This window comes from Somniosus microcephalus, chromosome 24 (assembly GCF_052327205.1).
Source record: "Somniosus microcephalus isolate GS21.2 chromosome 24, FLI_Smic_1.0, whole genome shotgun sequence".
NCBI classification, from domain to species: domain Eukaryota; kingdom Metazoa; phylum Chordata; class Chondrichthyes; order Squaliformes; family Somniosidae; genus Somniosus; species Somniosus microcephalus.
Genome location: NC_141010.1, coordinates 5,545,262 through 5,564,197, shown reverse-complemented (window position 1 = coordinate 5,564,197; position 18,936 = coordinate 5,545,262). Strand labels below are relative to the sequence as shown.

At 48.6% G+C, this 18,936-nt stretch overlaps 1 protein-coding gene across 3 annotated transcripts in view; it reads right to left on the bottom strand.

Moving 5' to 3' along the window:
* nfe2l1b (nfe2 like bZIP transcription factor 1b) overlaps positions 1-18,233 on the bottom strand; it is a 39,137-nt gene extending 20,904 nt beyond the window's left edge. For 2 of the 3 annotated variants that reach the window (XM_085966137.1, XM_085966138.1), the window contains exon 1: positions 16,685-18,229. In XM_085966137.1, the coding sequence (XP_085822263.1) occupies positions 16,685-17,191 (507 nt within the window). In that variant the 5' untranslated portion in view covers positions 17,192-18,229. Of the gene's footprint in view, positions 1-16,684 lie in introns of all 3 variants that reach the window. The other variant, XM_085966139.1, reaches the window with a different exon arrangement.
* Positions 18,234-18,936: the final 703 nt, after the last annotated feature.

Genomic DNA, 18,936 nt, shown 5'->3' with positions numbered 1-18,936 from the left:
AAAACCAGCAAAGACTTTACAGAGACACGAGTCAGACTTAAAAAGGTACAATGGTGAAATGCACAACACTTTTTTTTTAAAATAAAGTAGTTTGGTTGTTAAAATGCCGCAGTAAAATTGAAATAATCCAGCTCACACAAACGGCTCCAGATGATTCCTGTTGTCTTGTGCGGCGAGAGCGGTGAAAATATTGGAATATTTAAGTACCCCTTTCATCTCCAGTGCTTCCTCCTGTCCTCATGGATAATGGGTCACAGCCATTTCAGACTTTACACAAGCTGCTGCTGTGTTATTCTGGCAGTCAGCGGGTTCCAGCGTGCTGCACTGGGTTCTGCTGCTGGTAATCCCTTCACACTCCAAGAGCAAAGAACCGGGGGGGGGGGGGGGCCAAAAGGCTTTGCTCTGTCTGTCTAGACTGGCCCGATTGTGTAACTGCAGCAGGGAGTCACATGGTAATTGGACATAATCCACAGTTATCGAGCAACCTCTCAGTTCCATGATCTAACTTATTAACTGCCCACGTTACCTCCTCACAAAATCCCACACCCAATTCTCAAAGGATGGGAATCTGAGCCCAACCTTTGGAGGGGGAATTTCATTCGGAGTTAAAAGGAGCAATGTGACCCACTTTTGTGTTCTCCCCACCCCGCCCACCATTTCCCTTTGCCACTGACCAAGTTCCTTCTACTCTCGCACGTCTAGAACTAGGGGTCACAGTCTCAAGATAAGAGGTCGGCCATTTAGGATTGAGAGGAGGAATTTCTTCAGAGGGTGGTGAATCTTTGGACTTCTCTACCCGAAAGGGCTGTGGATGCTGAATCATTGAGCATATTCAAGGCTGAGATCGATAGATTTTTGGACTCGAGGAATCAAGGGATATGGAGATCGGGCAGGAAAGTGGAGTTGCGGTCGAAGAGCAGCCACGATCTTACTGAATGGCGGGGCAGGCTCGAGGGGCCGTATGACCTACTCCTGCTGCTATTTATATGCTCTTATGGTACAATTACTACTGCAATAGTTTCACACAGGAGAATTAAGCAAGTCAAAGTGTGGCTATGAGGAGGAAGAAACTATGGGACGTTAGTCTGACTAGAGACCAAGTGAAGTTAGTCACCACTACACAAAGCCACTGCCTCCAATTACTACCCAGATATGTTGAACAAAAATCCACAATCATACTGCAATATCACATGGTAAATCACCAGAACCCACCAACCAACACAACCCCATCATGAAATAAACTGGGAAACCCCGAGCAGCACTGCCCCTGGCTGTTCCATTGTTAATTCACCTGACCACGAAGGTCCAGTGTTCCATCTCCTGATCTGTGCAGAGCCTCGGCGAGAGCACAAGTGCTCATGGGCTGAAGAGACACCCATAGTTCCTGCTCCCGGTCACTATCCGGGAGCCCCTGCCGCACGCAGGGACATGATCTCGCCACCCCCCCCCCCCTCCTCACATGGCTGAATAGCCCACTGACACTCACGCACGAACAATGGCCAATTCCAGTGAAGTATCAAGCGCTTAGAATTATACCAGACATGAGGAAAAGGGGGGGGGGGGGGGGGGGGGGAGAAAAGAGAATGGCCGTAAAGCAGCAAGTTCCCACACGTCACACCACCTGGAGTGCGATACAAGGCAGCAACACAACCTTGGCTTCGGTTGTTGATGAAATGTAAAAGTGATAACGTTCATCTGGTCACAAGTCAGACTAAACTCCCACACTGCAGCCACTCATTGCCAGACTATCCTGCTGCTCTCTGCCAGTGGAAAATATTGTCACCAATTTCCAAATTGAGATCTCAGTGTAAAAAAGAACACCCACACATTCCCGTTAGTGGGGCCTGGTGACAGGTCGTAACTTAACTGGGGTTTGTAAGAGGCACTGATCGAGTTAAATGCACAAGACAAGCACAAGTGGATTTGTTTCATTCATTGCCCACCACAGGATCATTGGGAATATTACAGATCATTGCAATTCACTGATTTGTTGGTCAATTATTAAAAACCCAACAAGCTATATTCAAGCATACAGTAAACTCATTGTAGTTAATACCTTCTTTACTAGTAAGATTAGAATGGTGTACTCCATCCAACGCAGGCACCAGGGAGGAGTGACTCGGTGCAGTATTTTGAACCCTGCCCTGTACACTAGAAGCTTCTGGTTTGAAGATTCACAGCCCATTACTGGCCTTGGCGTGCATGAATAGATGGTTCAGCAAAACCCAGCCTACAGTTACAGGTTAACCACAGCCTCCAGCTGTTGTCTTGGTCCAAGCTCTTAAGGCTCCACGGGCTGTTACTGAACATCTCTGACCCAGCAATTAAACAAAATCTTTATCAAATATATTCATTTGGGTTTTTATGTTTAGCCAGAACTGATAACTACAGTCCACTTTTGTGGACAAAAGGATAATGGGGACAGATTCATTCCGTAGGCTAGCTAATCTAAGCCACACTACAACACTGGTGCAATGAGTAGGGTCCCAGTTGGGGACAGAGGGAAAATGAAGGATAAATAAAATGATCCCTCAAAATATAGCTAATGAAATAATCTCCTCCGAGGACAAAGAATCTATATTGATCACAGCAGGTGGCCCTTCCTCCTTTCGTGCACGCACTTGGCTTAGATTAGGTTAGATGAACAGACCAAACAAGCTCACTGACTGAACCAAAGCTTTATTGTGTCTGTAAAAGAGCCAATGTTCGCCAGTAAACAACCTCCGGTTTAATGGTGTTACTCAATCACCCATTATGGGTTTTTGGGGGGGGGTGAAGAAAGAGAAAGCGAGGAAGGACGGGGAGACATGCGATGAACGTCACTGCAAAGAAATGTTATGCACACAAACTAATAAAAAAGGTGGCATCACTGTTCAGAGCCACTTTCACACCAAACTCAAGCTGCTGGCTCTAGGGCGGGGCCTGGTCCAGGTAAAGTAGATCTGCCAGGTCTGTTTAGACAAGGAGAGCCCAAAAAGGACCAGCACAAGATGTCCTGGCCAACATTTACCCCTCAACCAACACCTAAAACAGATCAAGTCAATTATTGAATTGCTGTTTGTGGGATCTTTGTGTGCAAATTGGCTGCCGCGTTTCCTACATTACAATAGTGACTACACTACAAAAGTACTTCATTGGCCGTAAAGCATTTTGGGACGTCCGGAGATTGTGAAAGGCACTTTATAAATGAAAGTCATTCTTTTTATTTAAAGGCAGCTTTAAATTGAACCGTGACTGGTTTAACTGGACCACAATGGGAGGCACGGAGGTAGCCCAGTGTCACCACTAGAGAAATCGACACCACTAATAAAAAAGCCTTGCACAAGGCCCAATGAAACTAAAAGCAGCAAAAATTAAAACTGATTCAGGATCTCATTGTCATGTTCGATGATACAGGCCACGCCGGCGGTGCCCATCGGTTGTTGACTGGCCTCAAGCACCTGCCGCATGGTCCCTCGCCAAGGCTACGCGGGAACGGCCAAAACCGCAGGAGGGGCAGGCCACCAGAGCAACCACCCCACAACCCCAGCCAACCAAGCTCCCACACACCCTGGACCTGTGGGTGGCTGCTTTGGCCAGGCCGAGGAGCAGATCCCACGAGAAGCTCCTCCAGAATTGAACCACATTTTCTATGTGGCAGCTAGCTATCCCGCATGTACTCGTTTCAACTATCGATTCCTTGCTCCAGACTGGCATCCAAGTGTCACCTCGCCCTCCAAACACATTCAGCCCAAAATCCAGCCCTCCTCCGTCCAAACCAATGTTGCTGCAATGCCGAATCTCACAGCACTAGCCGCAGCAGTTTAAGCAGTGGAGTGAATCTAAAACAAAAGTCACTCTGGCCGCACATGGGCTTGTGCAGCATGATGCAATCAGAAGCAACACTTTCAAACTCGTAGCTGTGACTATTTCTCATATCATAAATCTGTAAAGTGTTTAGCTTCGGTTGGTCCTTTTTATGGGGGGGCGCGCGGAGGGGTGTCTGCAAAGTTATTTAAATCTTGTCAGCAGGGCATTTAACCAACAACCCTCTTCCTACGTCCAATTGAGTTCATATTTAAAAACGGAAGGGCCTAGTGCAGGCTGCTGTAGAAGATAGTCCTTCAGATGACATTATTAAATCGATAATCTGTCTGCATTCCCTGGCAGGTGTCAGAGCACTAGTCGGAGAAGGTGGTGGGGCGGAGAGAAACAGAAACAGCAGCATAATAGCCAGTAATTTTCTTCCTTGTGCTGTGTTTCTGCTCGAACCCCCTCTAACAACATGATGAGAATGCTCATTATTAAAGATTAAATAAGCACAACAGTTCTAAGTCAGTGAGCACGCGGGCAATTGACAGACACGGGGATTGTTTAGCGGTCAATCACATGCTCGGTTGGCAGCTTGTATGTTTTATATAATTAGTGTACTGGGCGTGATTTTTAGTAATAGTTTATTTATAGGGTGAATAAATCCAGACACCGGCTCCCTGACACCACACTGAGACAATCAGGACTAAAACTGAACAAGCAGTGCTTTCACCGCCAGTTTGTAATCATTCATATAAACAGTAACACACCAAACTGGGTGCCACAGAACGCGGGTTTACATAGAAACAGAGGATAGGAGCAGGAGTAGGCCATTCGGCCCCTCGAGCCTGCTCTGCCATTCAATGAGATCATGGCTGATCATCCAAATTCAGTACCCCGTCCCTGCCTTCTCCCCATACCCCTTGATCCCTTTAGCCTTAAGAAATATATCCAACTCCTTCTTGAATATATTTAATGAATGAATTGGCCTCAACTGCCTTCTGTGGTAGAGAATTCCATAGGTTCACCACTCTCTGGGTGAAGAAATTCCTCATCTCTGTCCTAAATGGCTTACCCCTTATCTTTAGACTGTGACTCCTGGTTCTGGACTCCCCCGACCATCAGGAACATCCTTCCTGCATCTAGTCTGTCCAGTCCTGTTAGAATTTTATAAGTTTCATTCTTCTAAACTCCAGCGAGTACAAGCCCAATCGACCCAATCTCTCCTCATACGTCATTCCTGCCATCCCAGGTATCAGCCTGGTGAATCTTCACTGCACTCCCTCCATGGCAAGAACATCCTTCCTCAGATAAGGCGACCAAAACTGCACACAATACTCAAGGTGTGGTCTCACCAAGGCCCTGTACAACTGCAGCAAGACATCCTTGTTCTTGTACTCGAACCCTCTCGCTATGAAGGCCAACATACCATTTGCCTTCTTAACCGCCTGCTGCACCTGCATGCTTACCTTCAGCGACTGGTGCACAAGGACACCCAGGTCTCATTGCACTTCCCCTTCTCCCAATTAACACGTTTCATATTCAGATGGAGGTGGGATCTGGCTGGATGAGGGCGCAGAGAAAGAAGAGAGAGCCTCACATGTTCATGGTGTTCGAATCGCCTCCCCCAGGGGAGAGAGAGAAAATTGGGTAGGGTCGTGACACTTGTGGAAAATGGGGAAAGAATTCCAACAAAGCAGCAACATCCTCATCTCACCCTTGCAACTGCTCAGTGTCCTCATTCTCTAATCTAGCCCATGTAGCAGAGGTGGAGCGTGGACACTGTCGGACTTTATACCAGCCCAACATTCCACATCCAAATTAGAAGAATTAAGCTAACTGAAATATCGACAACCGTGAAGATCCTACAAGACACTGCAGACTTATGAACAGACAATGCGTTTGATACCGGTGGTTTATAGAAAACATTACGGCAGGACTCAATGCCACTAGGTATGCAGTGACTACACCCCAAAAAAAGTACTTCATTGGCTGTAATGCGCTTTGGGACATCCAGAGGTCGTGAAAGGCGCTGTCGAAATGCAAGTCTTCTTCCTTTACTGAACAAACTCATTAGGATCATTCACGGCCGCTCCTGGTCTTGCATTAAGTGCACAAACAGTATTATATTGTTCTATATACTGGCTGCTCGTTCCACAAACCCAGTTAGGGGTCCAATTGCTGGATCAGTCAATGTGGAAAGGATGTTGGTGGAAGGGAAGTTCTGGATCTTTGCTCAGAATGCAGTTGGACAGTTCAATACCAGATTATTTTTAAATTATACCTGATCAATAAACATTAACAATCCTTTTTTCTCCATCTTAATATTTTGGAAGTTTTGCTATTCTCTGAAAATCCCAAACAGATTGCTTATAAAGGGTCACTACCTAACTAAAGCAACAGCATCTGCTGCAAGCATTAGATTTACTAATGAACTCCATTCCATGGGTTTGGTTTCGATGTGTTCTGGCCTGTAAGGAGCGGATTTATATTCACGCTCAGTATCCACAGAGCCAAGTGTTCACCAAGCACACAGAAGTCGCGAGAGAGAAGTCACGACAGGACTTGGCATTGGACTCAAGCACGGCAATCAACGGGAGTTTTGCTAACACTCCAGTTGGCCTTCCATGCCCAGCTATGTGTAGCAGATAAGAACAGTAGCTGGGTGTGGAAATCCCCTAGAAATCCTGGTGACAGAAATAGGGCTGCTCCAGATGGAGTTACTGACATGCTTGGGTGAACTCCCATCACACGATACTGGAACCAACAGTTATTTTTAATCAGTACAGGAACAAAATGTTGTTGATGATGGAGTCTTTCTTTCTGAAAAACACATGACTGGCAGCTGCTTGACCTCCACCATTTAAAAAAGATAAACAGGGGGAAAAGCACAACCAGCCCTGCTAGAAAGTCACCACTCTGATAAACAAAATACAAAACGGCAGGTTGCAGGCAACGTTCCCCCTAAGGTGCGCAGCCACACAGTAATCTCAAAGGTCCCACGCAGGCCGCTCACCAGCTTCTACATTGCACATGCGCAGAAATTTAAAGGGGGTCGCGTATTAAAAGAAACAGGCCGTGCAGAACAAAGCTTGGCTTATAGAGAATATTGGTTGTAAGGTTTGCACTTCCACCCCGTCTGAGCCCGTACCAGGAGACTGAATCACAAATGATTCTCCCCAACCACACACAAACCTTTCTAATTTCCTTCTTAGATGTTCGCTTCTTACTGGGGTAAAGCCCCAGAGACACGGACGGTTCGCAGATACATGTCCAAGCAGCCATCACTGGGGTAAAGCCCCAGAGACACGGGCGGTTCGCAGATACATGTCCAAGCAGCCATTACTGAGGTAAAGCCCCAGAGACACGGGCGGTTCGCAGATACATGTCCAAGCAGCCATTACTGAGGTAAAGCCCCAGAGACACGGGCGGTTCGCAGATACATGTCCAAGCAGCCATTACTGAGGTAAAGCCCCAGAGACACGGGCAGTTCACAGATACATGTCCAAGCAGCCATTACTGAGGTAAAGCCCCAGAGACACGGGCGGTTCGCAGATACATGTCCAAGCAGCCATTACTGGGGTAAAGCCCCAGAGACACGGGCAGTTCGCAGATACATGTCCAAGCAGCCATTACTGAGGTAAAGCCCCAGAGACACGGGCGGTTCGCAGATACATGTCCAAGCAGCCATTACTGAGGTAAAGCCCCAGAGACACGGGCGGTTCGCAGATACATGTCCAAGCAGCCATTACTGAGGTAAAGCCCCAGAGACACGGGCGGTTCGCAGGTACATGTCCAAGCAGCCATTACTGAGGTAAAGCCCCAGAGACACGGGCGGTTCGCAGATACATGTCCAAGCAGCCATTACTGAGGTAAAGCCCCAGAGACACGGGCGGTTCGCAGATACATGTCCAAGCAGCCATTACTGGGGTAAAGCCCCAGAGACACCGACGGTTCGCAGATACATGTCCAAGCAGCCATTACTCTGGCTTATTAACAGGGCACCATTTCGAAGGGGAGTGAAGTCTCCCCAGCATCCCGGCTAATGTTTATTTCTCAATCATCACTTTTTTTTGTAAAAAAAACCCCAGATTATCTGGTCATTATCGCATTGCAGTTTGTGGGAGCTTGTTGTGTGCAAAAGTACTTGATTGGCTGTAAAACGCTTTGGGGCATCCCGAAGTGGTGAAAGGCGCTACAGAAACGCAAGTCTTTCTTTTTCATTCGTGTACGGACCTAGCGAGCGTCAATAAGTTAGAAGGGGGCATCATAGCTGTGCCCAATCCTGTCGGTGCTCAATGCCCACACACTCCAGTGAGGTTAATAGTAATCAGGAACAGCAATCCCCGCTGATTTTTCGCTCTCTAACCCAGGGGCACAAGGACCAAGGTTAATACCAAGATCACTCCACGTGGATGAGGGATTGAATCTGGGAACTTCCTGCTCAGCAACTCATTGGAGGAACTCACGAGCCTTAGGGCAAGCTGCAGAACTCGAGTTAACACCGAAGCTCAAACGCTCTGCAACACAAGGTTTATAAACGTCAAAAAGGTTTCGGCACCCACTGTGTTTTGGCAAAACCAATTCTCGCAACTAGTGACGGCACTGCATGGCAAACCACCGCACAGCCTGCCACACCATGAGGTCCAATCTACCACGTGGCCCACTGCACACCGGCACCACGCAACCCACCGCACAGTCCACTGCACCATGCAACCCACCGCCATACTGCGCGGCCCACTGCCACCGTCACACCCAATCTACCACGATGCAGCACCGCCCAGCCCAGCACCACACCGCAAGGCCCGATCCGCCTCACCGCGAGGTCTCGCTAATCAAGGCACACAGACAGCGCGAGCAGGTATTGGAGCGGTCAATGATGAGAGCATCACCACCTTCAGGAGAGGAACAGGACAACAACTGCAAATACCAATAGTGGCGACATTAGATACTGGGCACTGCCCGGCTGGGTGCTGGCAGGATCCCCAACCTCCCGATCTCAGTTGGCTCACGACAGGCAGATGCCAAAAACAGGTTTGCGGGTGGGGGGAATAAATAGAGGAGTGTGACCCAAATGTTCTCAGTTTGCTTCATACTCAGGGAAAACATGGGAACCAGGAGTATGAGTGCAGCTCCAGTCAAGAAGCTCAACAGCATCCAGGACAAAGCAGCTGCTTGATTGACACCCCATCCATCACCTTAAACATTCACTCCCTCCACCACCGGCACACCGTGGCTGCAGTGTGTACCATCTACAAGATGCACTGCAGCAACTCACCAAGGCTTCTTCGACAGCACCTCCCAAACCCGTGACCTCTTCCACCTAGAAGGACAAGGGCAGCAGGCACATGGGAACACCACCACCTCCAAGTCACACACCATTCCGACTTGGAAATATATCACTGTTCCTTCATCGTCGCTGGGTCAAAATCCTGGAACTCCCTCCCTAACAGCACTGTTTTTTTTTTAATTCATTGATGGGATGTGGGCGTCGCTGGCTGGCTAGGCCTGCATTTAGTGCCCATCCCGAATTGCCCTGGAGAAGATGGTGGTGAGCCGCCTTCTTGAACCGCTGCAGTCCATATGGTGTAGGTACACCCACAATGCTGTTAGGAAGGGAATTCCAGGATTTTAGCCCAGCGACAGTGAAGGAACGGCGATACAGGTCCAAGTCAGGATGGTGTGTGGCTTGGAGGGGAACTTGTAGGTGGTGATGTTCCCATGCGTCTGCTGCCCTTGTCCTTCTAAGTGGTAGAGGTCGCGGGTTTGGAAGGTGCTGTTGAAGGAGCTTTGGCGAGTTGCTGCAGTGCATCTTGTAGATGGTACACACTGCAGCCACGGTACGCCGGAAGCACTTTCACCACGCGGACTGCAGCGGTTCAAGGTGGTGGCTCACTACCACCTTCTCAAGGGCAATTAGGGATGGGCAATAAATGCTGGCCTTGCCAGTGGCGCCCACATTCCGTAAATGATGTTTAAAAAAACCATGAAGGTGTGAAGAAAAGGGATTACAAATTTTTTTTTTTTTAGTTCAATGGGAAACCTCAACTGCCAAATTTACCAGTCATGAGGTGCAGGGGGGGGGGGGGGGGAAAGAGAGGGATCTTATATTTACCAGTCAACAGATCGTTCAAGTCTAAGGGCGACACTTTAAATATCCACATATCCTCCCCGTGTATCTGATTTCATTCATAAATCCACAGCCAAGATGGCAGCTGGAACAACTGGCATTCTCCTCAGGACCTTGTGGCTGCCTGGCTCTAGAACATCAACAGGCTACAAGTACAGGCCTGATGGGTTAGGACTAGATTAAATATTAAAATGACTTTCCTCCCGAGACATTCAAGTAACAATCCCACATAGCAATCAGTGCACTTTCCCATTCCTGGCTGGGGAGGGTCTGGTTCTCGATAGGAGTATTACATGAATCACAGCACTATTTTGCATCAGTGGCCCAATATAACAGCTTACATTTATATAGTGCCTCTAATGTAGTAAAAAATCCCCAGGAGCTTCACAGCAGCATAATCAGACAAAATCTGGCACTGAGCCATATAAAGCGATATGAGGACCAAAAATCCTGGTCAAAGAGGTTTTATGGAGCATCTTAAAGGAGAGAGAGGCAGAGGTGTTTAGGGAGGGAATTCCAGAGCTTAGGACCTAGGCAGCTGAAGGCATGGCCACCAAAGCTGGGGTGATGGAAATTGGGGATGCACAAGAGGCCAGAATTGGAGGATCGCAGAGATTTCAGAGGGTTGTAGGATCTGGAGGAGGTTACAGAGATAGGGAGGGGCGAGGACATGGTGGGATTTGAAAACACTCAATGCCTAGCCTCATGCATGGAGAATGGTCACTCGGGAGAGACGACAGGGTGGCCAGCATTCCTGGAACTGTACTTCTGCAAGGGTCAGTGCTTTGAGGACAGATAGGGTGGACAATGTGGAACAGAAGGTGCTCCCGATGTCACACAGGAGTTAGAAATTTGGTGTTACCCACTTCACTTTAATATAAATGTTGCTTCCCATTAAGACACCCAATAAGAGAAAGGTGCTGCAATAGATGCAGACTTCCTGGAACTGTTGTAATCCGTGAGCAATTTTGAAAGATTTCACAAAGATTCCAAGACAGAAGCAGATTATCCTTGGATAAACCGCGGGTTGGGACAGTCACAAACACCGTCTGCCTGACTTAGTTCATCAATAGAATGTCTCCTGGACTCAAAAAAAGGTGCTTCTATTCATTGTGTTTAGTGCAAATGCTTGGCATCAGTTATGATTTCAGAGCTTAAGATACCTGTCAGCACAGGCAAAGCAGAGGCAGACTAGACATGTGCTCCACCCAGCCCATGCTGCAAGTACTTGATATTCCTATTTGGTAAACAAAAAGGGGGGAAATGACCAAATTAGGCTTGTATTCCTGTCCTCAATGTGCTGACTCAATGGGCTGAATGGCTTCCTTCTGTGCTGTATTATTCTATGCATTCACATGTACAATCTGAAGAACATGTATTTATATAGCACCTTTTAAGATAAAAATTTGACACCGAGCCACTGAAGAAATTAGGGCAGAGCTTGGTCAAAGGGGTAGGTTTTAAGGAGCATCTTAAAGGAGGAAAGAGAGGTAGAGACGCGGAGAGGTTTAGGGAGGGAGTTCCAGAGCTTAGGGCCCAGGCAGCTGAAGGCACGGCCACCAATGGCTGAGCGATTATAATCAGGGATGCTCAAGAGGGCAGAATTAGAGGAGCGCAGATATCTCGGGGGGGGGGGGGGGGGGTGAAGGAGATTAGAGAGGGGCGAGGCCATGGAGGAATTTGAAAACAAGGATGAGAATTTTAAAATCGAGGGCGCCAGAATCCAAACTCTCTAGTAACCCGGTACCACCTTAGTCCTGCAGCAGGTGCAGGAAAATGCAGTCGCCTGACTGAATATTCAACGTTAGAAACAGCTCCTGCACTCAGTGGCCAGAGGCCAAATGCAACATGGCTGGGAGTGGTGACAGGTTTGTGTACAGCCAGTTCTTAATCTCCGCCAGTAACAGAGCAGAGGTGGGCAGCAAAGACAGCTGCTGTGCACCCAGTTACAGAACGGCGCTGCTCGGAGTCTCGCCGCATGCTTCCCAACATGGTGCGGTGCATGTGGCAGACACTCCATGACAGATCATTCTGGTTGTCGACCCAACTTGATATTTCGAATCAGTTGCAAGGTGCAATGGCATGTTAATGGCTAGTAGAATACAAAAGGGGCGGGAGTTATGTTACAGTTGTATAAAGCTCTGGTTAGACCCCAACGACATTCAGTTCCAGGCACCGCACCCCAGGAAGGATATATTGGCCTTGGAGGGAGTGCAGCGCAGATTCACCAGAATAGCGGGGCTAAAAGGGTTAAATTAGGAGGACAGGTTGCACAGGCTAGGCTTGAATTCATTAAAGGTGAAGACTAACATTCCATTAGCCTTTAATATAGAATTGAGATGATTAAAGGGTTCGATAGGGTGGATCCAGAGAAACTCTTTCCTCTGGTGGGAGTGTCCAGGACAAGGGGGCATCACCTTACCATTAGAGCCAGGCCATTCAAAGGTGATGTCAGGAAGCACTTCTTCACACAAAGGGTAGTGGAAATCTGGAACTCTATCTTCCACCACCCGCAACCCTCCCCCACACACAGAAAAAAAGCTGTTGAGGCTGTGAGTCAATTGAAAATTTCAAAATTGAGATCGATATTGATACCTTTGCCTAACAAAAGTATCAGGGGATATGAAACTAAGGCAGGTAGATGGAGTTAGGATACAGATCAACCATGATCTAATTGAATGGCGGGGTACAGGCTCGAGGGGCTGAATAGCCTCATGTTCCTATGCAGAATCTGAAGACCTGACACACTGACCTGTGTGATTACTTATTCCAGTGTGTTACACTAAATTGAAATGAAAAGTGGTGATGTGCGTTAAACTAGCAAGAGGCAGATTCACAAATACATTATAGCTTAAAGGTTTGGCCTCCAGTTGCAGGTTTTTGGAGCACCACTCAGGGGAAAGGTGGCCTGGTGGTACTGCACAAGGTGCAGTTGAGTCAATCAGGGGAGTAGCTCAAAATGGCCCACTCGTACCCAAGACCCATTGGAGCAGCAGCACTGGCACAGGACGATGACATTGCGAAGATAAGAACCTGCGTCAGCTGTGGCTCAGTGGGTAGCACTCTCACCTCAGAGAGGGTCGTGGGGTCAAGTCCTACTCCTGAGACTTGAGCATATAATCCAGGCTGGCACACCCAGTGCAGTACTGCGGGGGGCTGAGGGAGGGAATTCTAGAGATTAGGGCCAAGGCAGCTGAAGGCACGGCCGCCAATGGCAGAGCGATGAAAATTAGGGATGCGCTAGAGGCCAGAATTGGAGGAGCGCAGAGACCTGAGGGATGTAGAGCTGGAGGAGGTTAGAGAGACAGAGGGGCGAAGCCATGGAAGGATTTGAACACTGGGATGAGAATTTAAAATCAAAGTAGGACTCATAATGCAGCCCGGTAGCCATGTCTGCCCAGCTCCCTTTATCCGTGATCTTCGGTACGTCTGCTCCTGTCCTACAGGGTTGTGGGCCATCACTCATGGCCTGCACAGCAGCTGTGGGAAGTGGGATTGGAATTCAGTGTTTATCACGTTCCTTCATCATGTCCAGTTTGGAAACTTGCGTTTATATATAGCGCCTTTAACCTCACAGCATCACACGGCATAGGCAGAATGAACAAACAGACGGACAGCCAGGGAAGGTGACCGAAGAAAGATTCCCAGGTGCCTTTACAGTGGGAAAAAGAGGAACCAAGGCGGAGGGGGTTTGCAAACAGCTGAAGGCTCTGCAATCCCTGATGGTAAAATTAAAATGGGGGGGGCATAAAGACAGAAAGAAACTGGGCTGGAAAGGCAACATGTTGAATTCAAGGTTTGGGTAACTGGGAGCCAGGGAGGCTGGGTGATGGAGGAGCAGCACAAGATGAGCTTTGGACAAGTTGCATTTGACATAAAAGGGAGGTGTAAGGAGTACAGCAAGAACAGTGCTGGAGAAGTCAAGCCTGAAGGTGATGAAGGGACAGGCAAGGGTTTCAGTGGCAGTTGGGAGGGTGGCAGGCAAGTTGCAAAGAAGAAAATAGGTGGTCCTGATGGAGAAAGCAAGGGAATGCGGATACGAGATAGAACTATGCCAGAATCCACTAAGCTAGTGAAAGGGCTTTGTAAAGAGAAAGGACCAATAGATTTAATGGGATCCATCAGTCCTGTAGTTTCAGTTTCTCTCTCCTCCCATTTCCTTTCCCTTTCTCATGGGGAAGTAAATGACCGCCACTCAGCAACGACCCGCAGTGCAGAACTGAAACCAGGAGCTCATCACGTTGTGAATTATTACAGGCACAGACATGTTCTATCACTGCACTCTGCAATAAATGTGTGTGAGCGTGCTTAAATGTCCCTCAAGTAACGTTACTTCAGACTGTAGCCCTGGGCATGAAGCGGAGGATCCTCAAGGCTGATTTACATCAGGATCCATTTTAAAACTCTAATACTTCAGAGAAATAATTAAACTTTTGAGTTACAAGCTATCTTGATTGCTTGCTGCAAACCACACATTCTGACAATATGATCAAAGAACTGGGTTAAAGTTACCAAACCAATATAGGGGCTTTTAATCAACATCACCAACGATGCAGACAGGAACCCAAGGTTGTTGCATTAACAACTGTGTGTTGAATAAACTCCTTCACATCACGCTCAGAAACCATTTCAAACCAGGAGCCCCCACTTCCCTACCCCCAAAACCAGCACTCTCAATTTAAGACAACAAAACCACACGAGCAATAATTCTTTTACTCTCACCAACTTCCAAACATCACCCACCCCCATTCTTAATGCTTTGATCCCTGCAAGGGTTCCATTCCACTGGGACAATTAACGGACACTTGGTACTTCGGCCAAATGGCCACTATTCACATCCGCCTCACCACTAAGTGCTGGCAAGCGGTGCAATCTAAGAGGAGCATCACTACTGATTCTGCCCTGGGCCAGCACCCACCCACGGAGGGATGAGGGGGGGGGGGGGATAGTGATCAGCAGCAGGACCACTGGCTGATTGTCCCGTTAACCCAGTGCTCGCTGACCTACATTGGCTCCCAGTCCTGCAATGTCTCCATTTAAATAATTCTCATCCTGGTTTTCAAATCCCTCCATGGCCTCGCCCTTCCCTAGCTCTGTAACCGGCTCCAGCCCCACAATGATCTCTGCACTCATCGAATTCTGGCCTCTTGTGCTTCGCCAATTTTAATCGTTCCACCATTGGCAGCCGTGCCTTCAGCTGCCTGGGTCCTACGCTCTGAAATTCTCTCCCTAAACTTCTCCATCTATCTCACCTCTAAGATACTCCATAAAACCGAACCTCCCTGACCAAGCTGTAGGTCACCTGTCCTAATGTGGCTCAGTGTCAAATTTTGTTTGCTAACACTCCTGTGAAGCATCTCAGCATGTCTTACTATGTTAAATGCGCTATATAAATGCAAGTTGTTGTTGTTGCTAGCCTAGAGGCACTAAGGCTAATTGTAGTACCTCTACAAATCAGCTAACTCTAGCTGAACGATCATGGAAGTCATAGATTATGGCAGACTCTTAAGATACTGTGATGGCACAGGGAGATGGTGGGAGTACTTCAGAAGTAGGGGTGGGGTGGTGGAAAGAGAATAAAAAGTGACCACCTGCAACGTGCAATCGTACCCGGAGTTGAAGTTTGCTGCTGAAGTTAGTTGCAAACCTTAATGACCAATCATTGTCCCTGTGTTTGTCTGAAAATGTGGGATCAAATCAAATATCATAAAAGAGAGTTTCAGTGACCAGTTTATAAATTTCTAGACAGCCCAGTAAATAAAAGACAGGAGGGGGGAAGAGAAAGATGGAGGAAAGAGGGAGAGAGAAAGGAGGAAAATGGGGGGGGGGGGGGGGGGGGGGGGGGGGGGGGGGAAGAAAGAAGATAGGTGAAAAAGGGGAGGGCAAATTTAAGCTGCAGAATGATATTTACACAAAAACATCTACAAGTGCTGGATTTTCTATGTTACTCAAGTTAGGTTCCTTGCCACTCATGGCCTTGCAGATGCTGCAAGTTCCTGAGCAGCCATTTTAGTCGAGCCCTGCCCTTTAAACCGAGCATCAGCTCAGTCAGCACTCGAGTGAGCATTATTTCCTTTCACTTGCAACAATGTGGTGAAACACCGGCCTCAAGGAGCAACAAGGTGGCATCTATTGTTTCTCTAGATTGGAGATTAAATGTTGCACACCAGCAAATTGCAATCTGATAGTGGGATTGGGTAATTCTTGCTTTCATTGATAAGTGAGCATGTGTGGATTGCATCTGTATATAAAAAAGGGTGGAGTTTCTATTTTGGGCTGCAGTTTTGTTTCCTTGTAGGAGCATCCCAGTTTGCTACATTTAAAAAACTTGTGATTAATGTCAAGACTCAGCAGTAATGTTTTTTTTTAATTTGTTCACGGGGAGTGGGCATCGTTGGCAATGCCAGCATTTATTGCCCATGAACAACTGAGGGCTTACTAGGCCATTTCAGAGAGCAGTTAACAGTCAACCACATTGTGGGTCTGGAGTCCCGTCTAGGCCAGACCAGGTAAGGATGGCAGATTTCCATCCCTAAAAAAGGACATTAGTGAACCAAATGGGTTTTTATGGCAATCCAGTGGTCACCATTACTGATTCCAGATTTTATTTAATTAACTGAATTTAAATTCCCCAGATTTGAACGCATGTTCCCGGATCACTAGTCCAGGCTTCTGGATTACTGGTTCAGTAACAATCACTAGGCTACCATTCCCGTGTGTGGGTCAGAGTCAGATAATTGCAGATACACATTAGCTTTGAAATACCTCCTTGGTTAAATCGCTGCTCATTGGCAATCCCACAGCCCCCAAGTTCTCCTCGACCTGCTCGGTGGAACCGTCGCCTCTGCCGCTGCTCTCCGGGTCCGTGCCCTCGCTCACCCCACTGGGGTTATCCAAGGGCAGGCTGGGCTGGGAGGCGGCCACCGAGCTGTCGGCCTCCCGGCCGCCGCCGCCGTGCACCAGCCAGGCGCTGAGCTGGGTGCTGGGCACCAGCAGCCGGTCCAGGCCCCTCACGTCGTGGAGCAGCCGCCTGGCCGTGAAGTAGTAGTCCAAGTCCACGCTCTTGTGGTGCAGGTCGTAGCCGTCCAGCGTGTTCCGCCAGTTGTGGAACTGGGTCTGGGTGTAAGCCGAACTCGGGCCCAGGATAATCTCGCGGAATGGGGGCAGCTGAGCGTTCAGATAAGAGTCGACGTCCACCCGGACCCCCATCAGACTCAGGAGGATGGTGAACTGGATCAGACCCTCGGTGAAATACTTCTTCAGAGGGAGCATCTTCCCTTCCAATGTTGCACTCAAATGGGTTTAAAATAAAGCAGCAGAAGGAGGAAGTGGGTTAAATTCCCCCAAATGGGTTTAAAATAAAGGAAGGGGGTTAAATTCAACCAAGTGGGTTTAAAATAAAGGAAGGCGGTTAAATTCCCCAAATGGGTTTAAAATAAAGGAGGAAGGGGGTTCAAATAAAGCAGGAGGGCGGGTTAAATTCCCCAGACAGTCAATGGCCTCTTCTCTCTCCCTGCCACTTTCAAACAAAAGGCACAATGAAACAAAAAGAAACTTCTGCCAAGTCCCAGCTCTCGGTTTGTTTGGGTAGGAGTCGCTTTCCTCCTCCTCCTCGGCTCCAGGAAAAATAGGCCTCCAACGCCCTTTTTGTTTTCACTGCCGGCCCCCTCTGCTCATCCTCCTCCCAGGCGTGCGGGGGGTGGAGGAGGGAAGTTGCTGGCCGGGCGGCTTCACTCTTGTCGCAGGCTCCCACTCGATGACTAGGCCCCGCAGAGTTCTGTCCTTTTTATAAACTCCCCACTGTTTAAACCGGGTGCTTTTAATTATTGGTTCCGGCTCCTCCTGCGCGGGCTCTGCCTGTGGTCTTGTTTGTTTGTTGTGACTCTCGAAGCCGGCTCCACTCTCGCAGAAACGTGTTCAACTCCCTGACTGAAAATGAACCAGGAAGCGCGGCTCCGCCTCAGCAAACCCGCCTCAGCAAACCCGCCGCCGCTTCCTCATCCCGCCCCCTCGACAGGCCTGATTGACGCGCCGCTCCGCCAATCGCTACCCGCCGCGTCAGACCACCGGACGCCGCCCCTCCCCACCCGACCAGTCGGAGGGCCGGGCCGGGCCGGACTGAGGAGGCGGGGCCTGTTGCTATGCGGCAAGCCGGCCTAGGCCCCAGGCGCTGGCTGGTAGTAGCCGTGGGGCGGCTGATTTTCCGCTTGGTCTTTTTCTATTTATTTCTTGGTAAAGGAGATGGAGGAGGGGGAATCTTTCTATTTGTTGCTTGGTGGAGGAGGGAGTCTGGAAAAGGCTCGACGCCTATATTTTTTAAATTTAATTCATTGAGAGTTTGTGGGCCGGCGGTGGGCGCCGCTGTCGCCGGCTGGGCGCCACCATGACTTGCAGATTCTGCTGGGCCCCGGCCGCGCATGCGTGGCCCGCCTCCGCTCCGCGAAGCTGCGGACCGAGCCGCCACCACGTGACTGGCAGCGTTGGCCAGAAGCGGCGCCATTTTGGAGAGGGGAATTCAAACAAGACAGACTGGCATCTCTCCAGCGCCCTTTCTAATCTCAGGACGTCCCAAAGCGCTTTATAGCCACTTTCTTTTGAATTTTTAAAAATATATTCCATTGGAACTTGTATTTATATAAGGGGTAAGCCATTTAGGACAGAGATGAGGAGGAATTTCTTCATCCAGAGAGTGGTGAACCTGTGGAATTCCCTACCACAGAAGGCAGTGGAGGCCAATTCATTAAATATATTCAAGAAGGAGTTGGATATATTTCTTAAGGCTAAAGGGATCAAGGGATATGGGGAGAAGGCAGGGACAGGGTACTGAATTTGGATGATCAGCCATGATCTCATTGAATGGCGGAGCAGGCTCGAGGGGCCGAATGGCCGACTCCTGCTCCTATCTTCTATGTTTCTATGTAATGCCGCAGTAAAACGTCCCAAGGCGCTTCACAGGAGTGTTATAAAACAAAAAATAATTGGCACGAGCCACATGAGGAGAAATTAGGGCCAGTGAC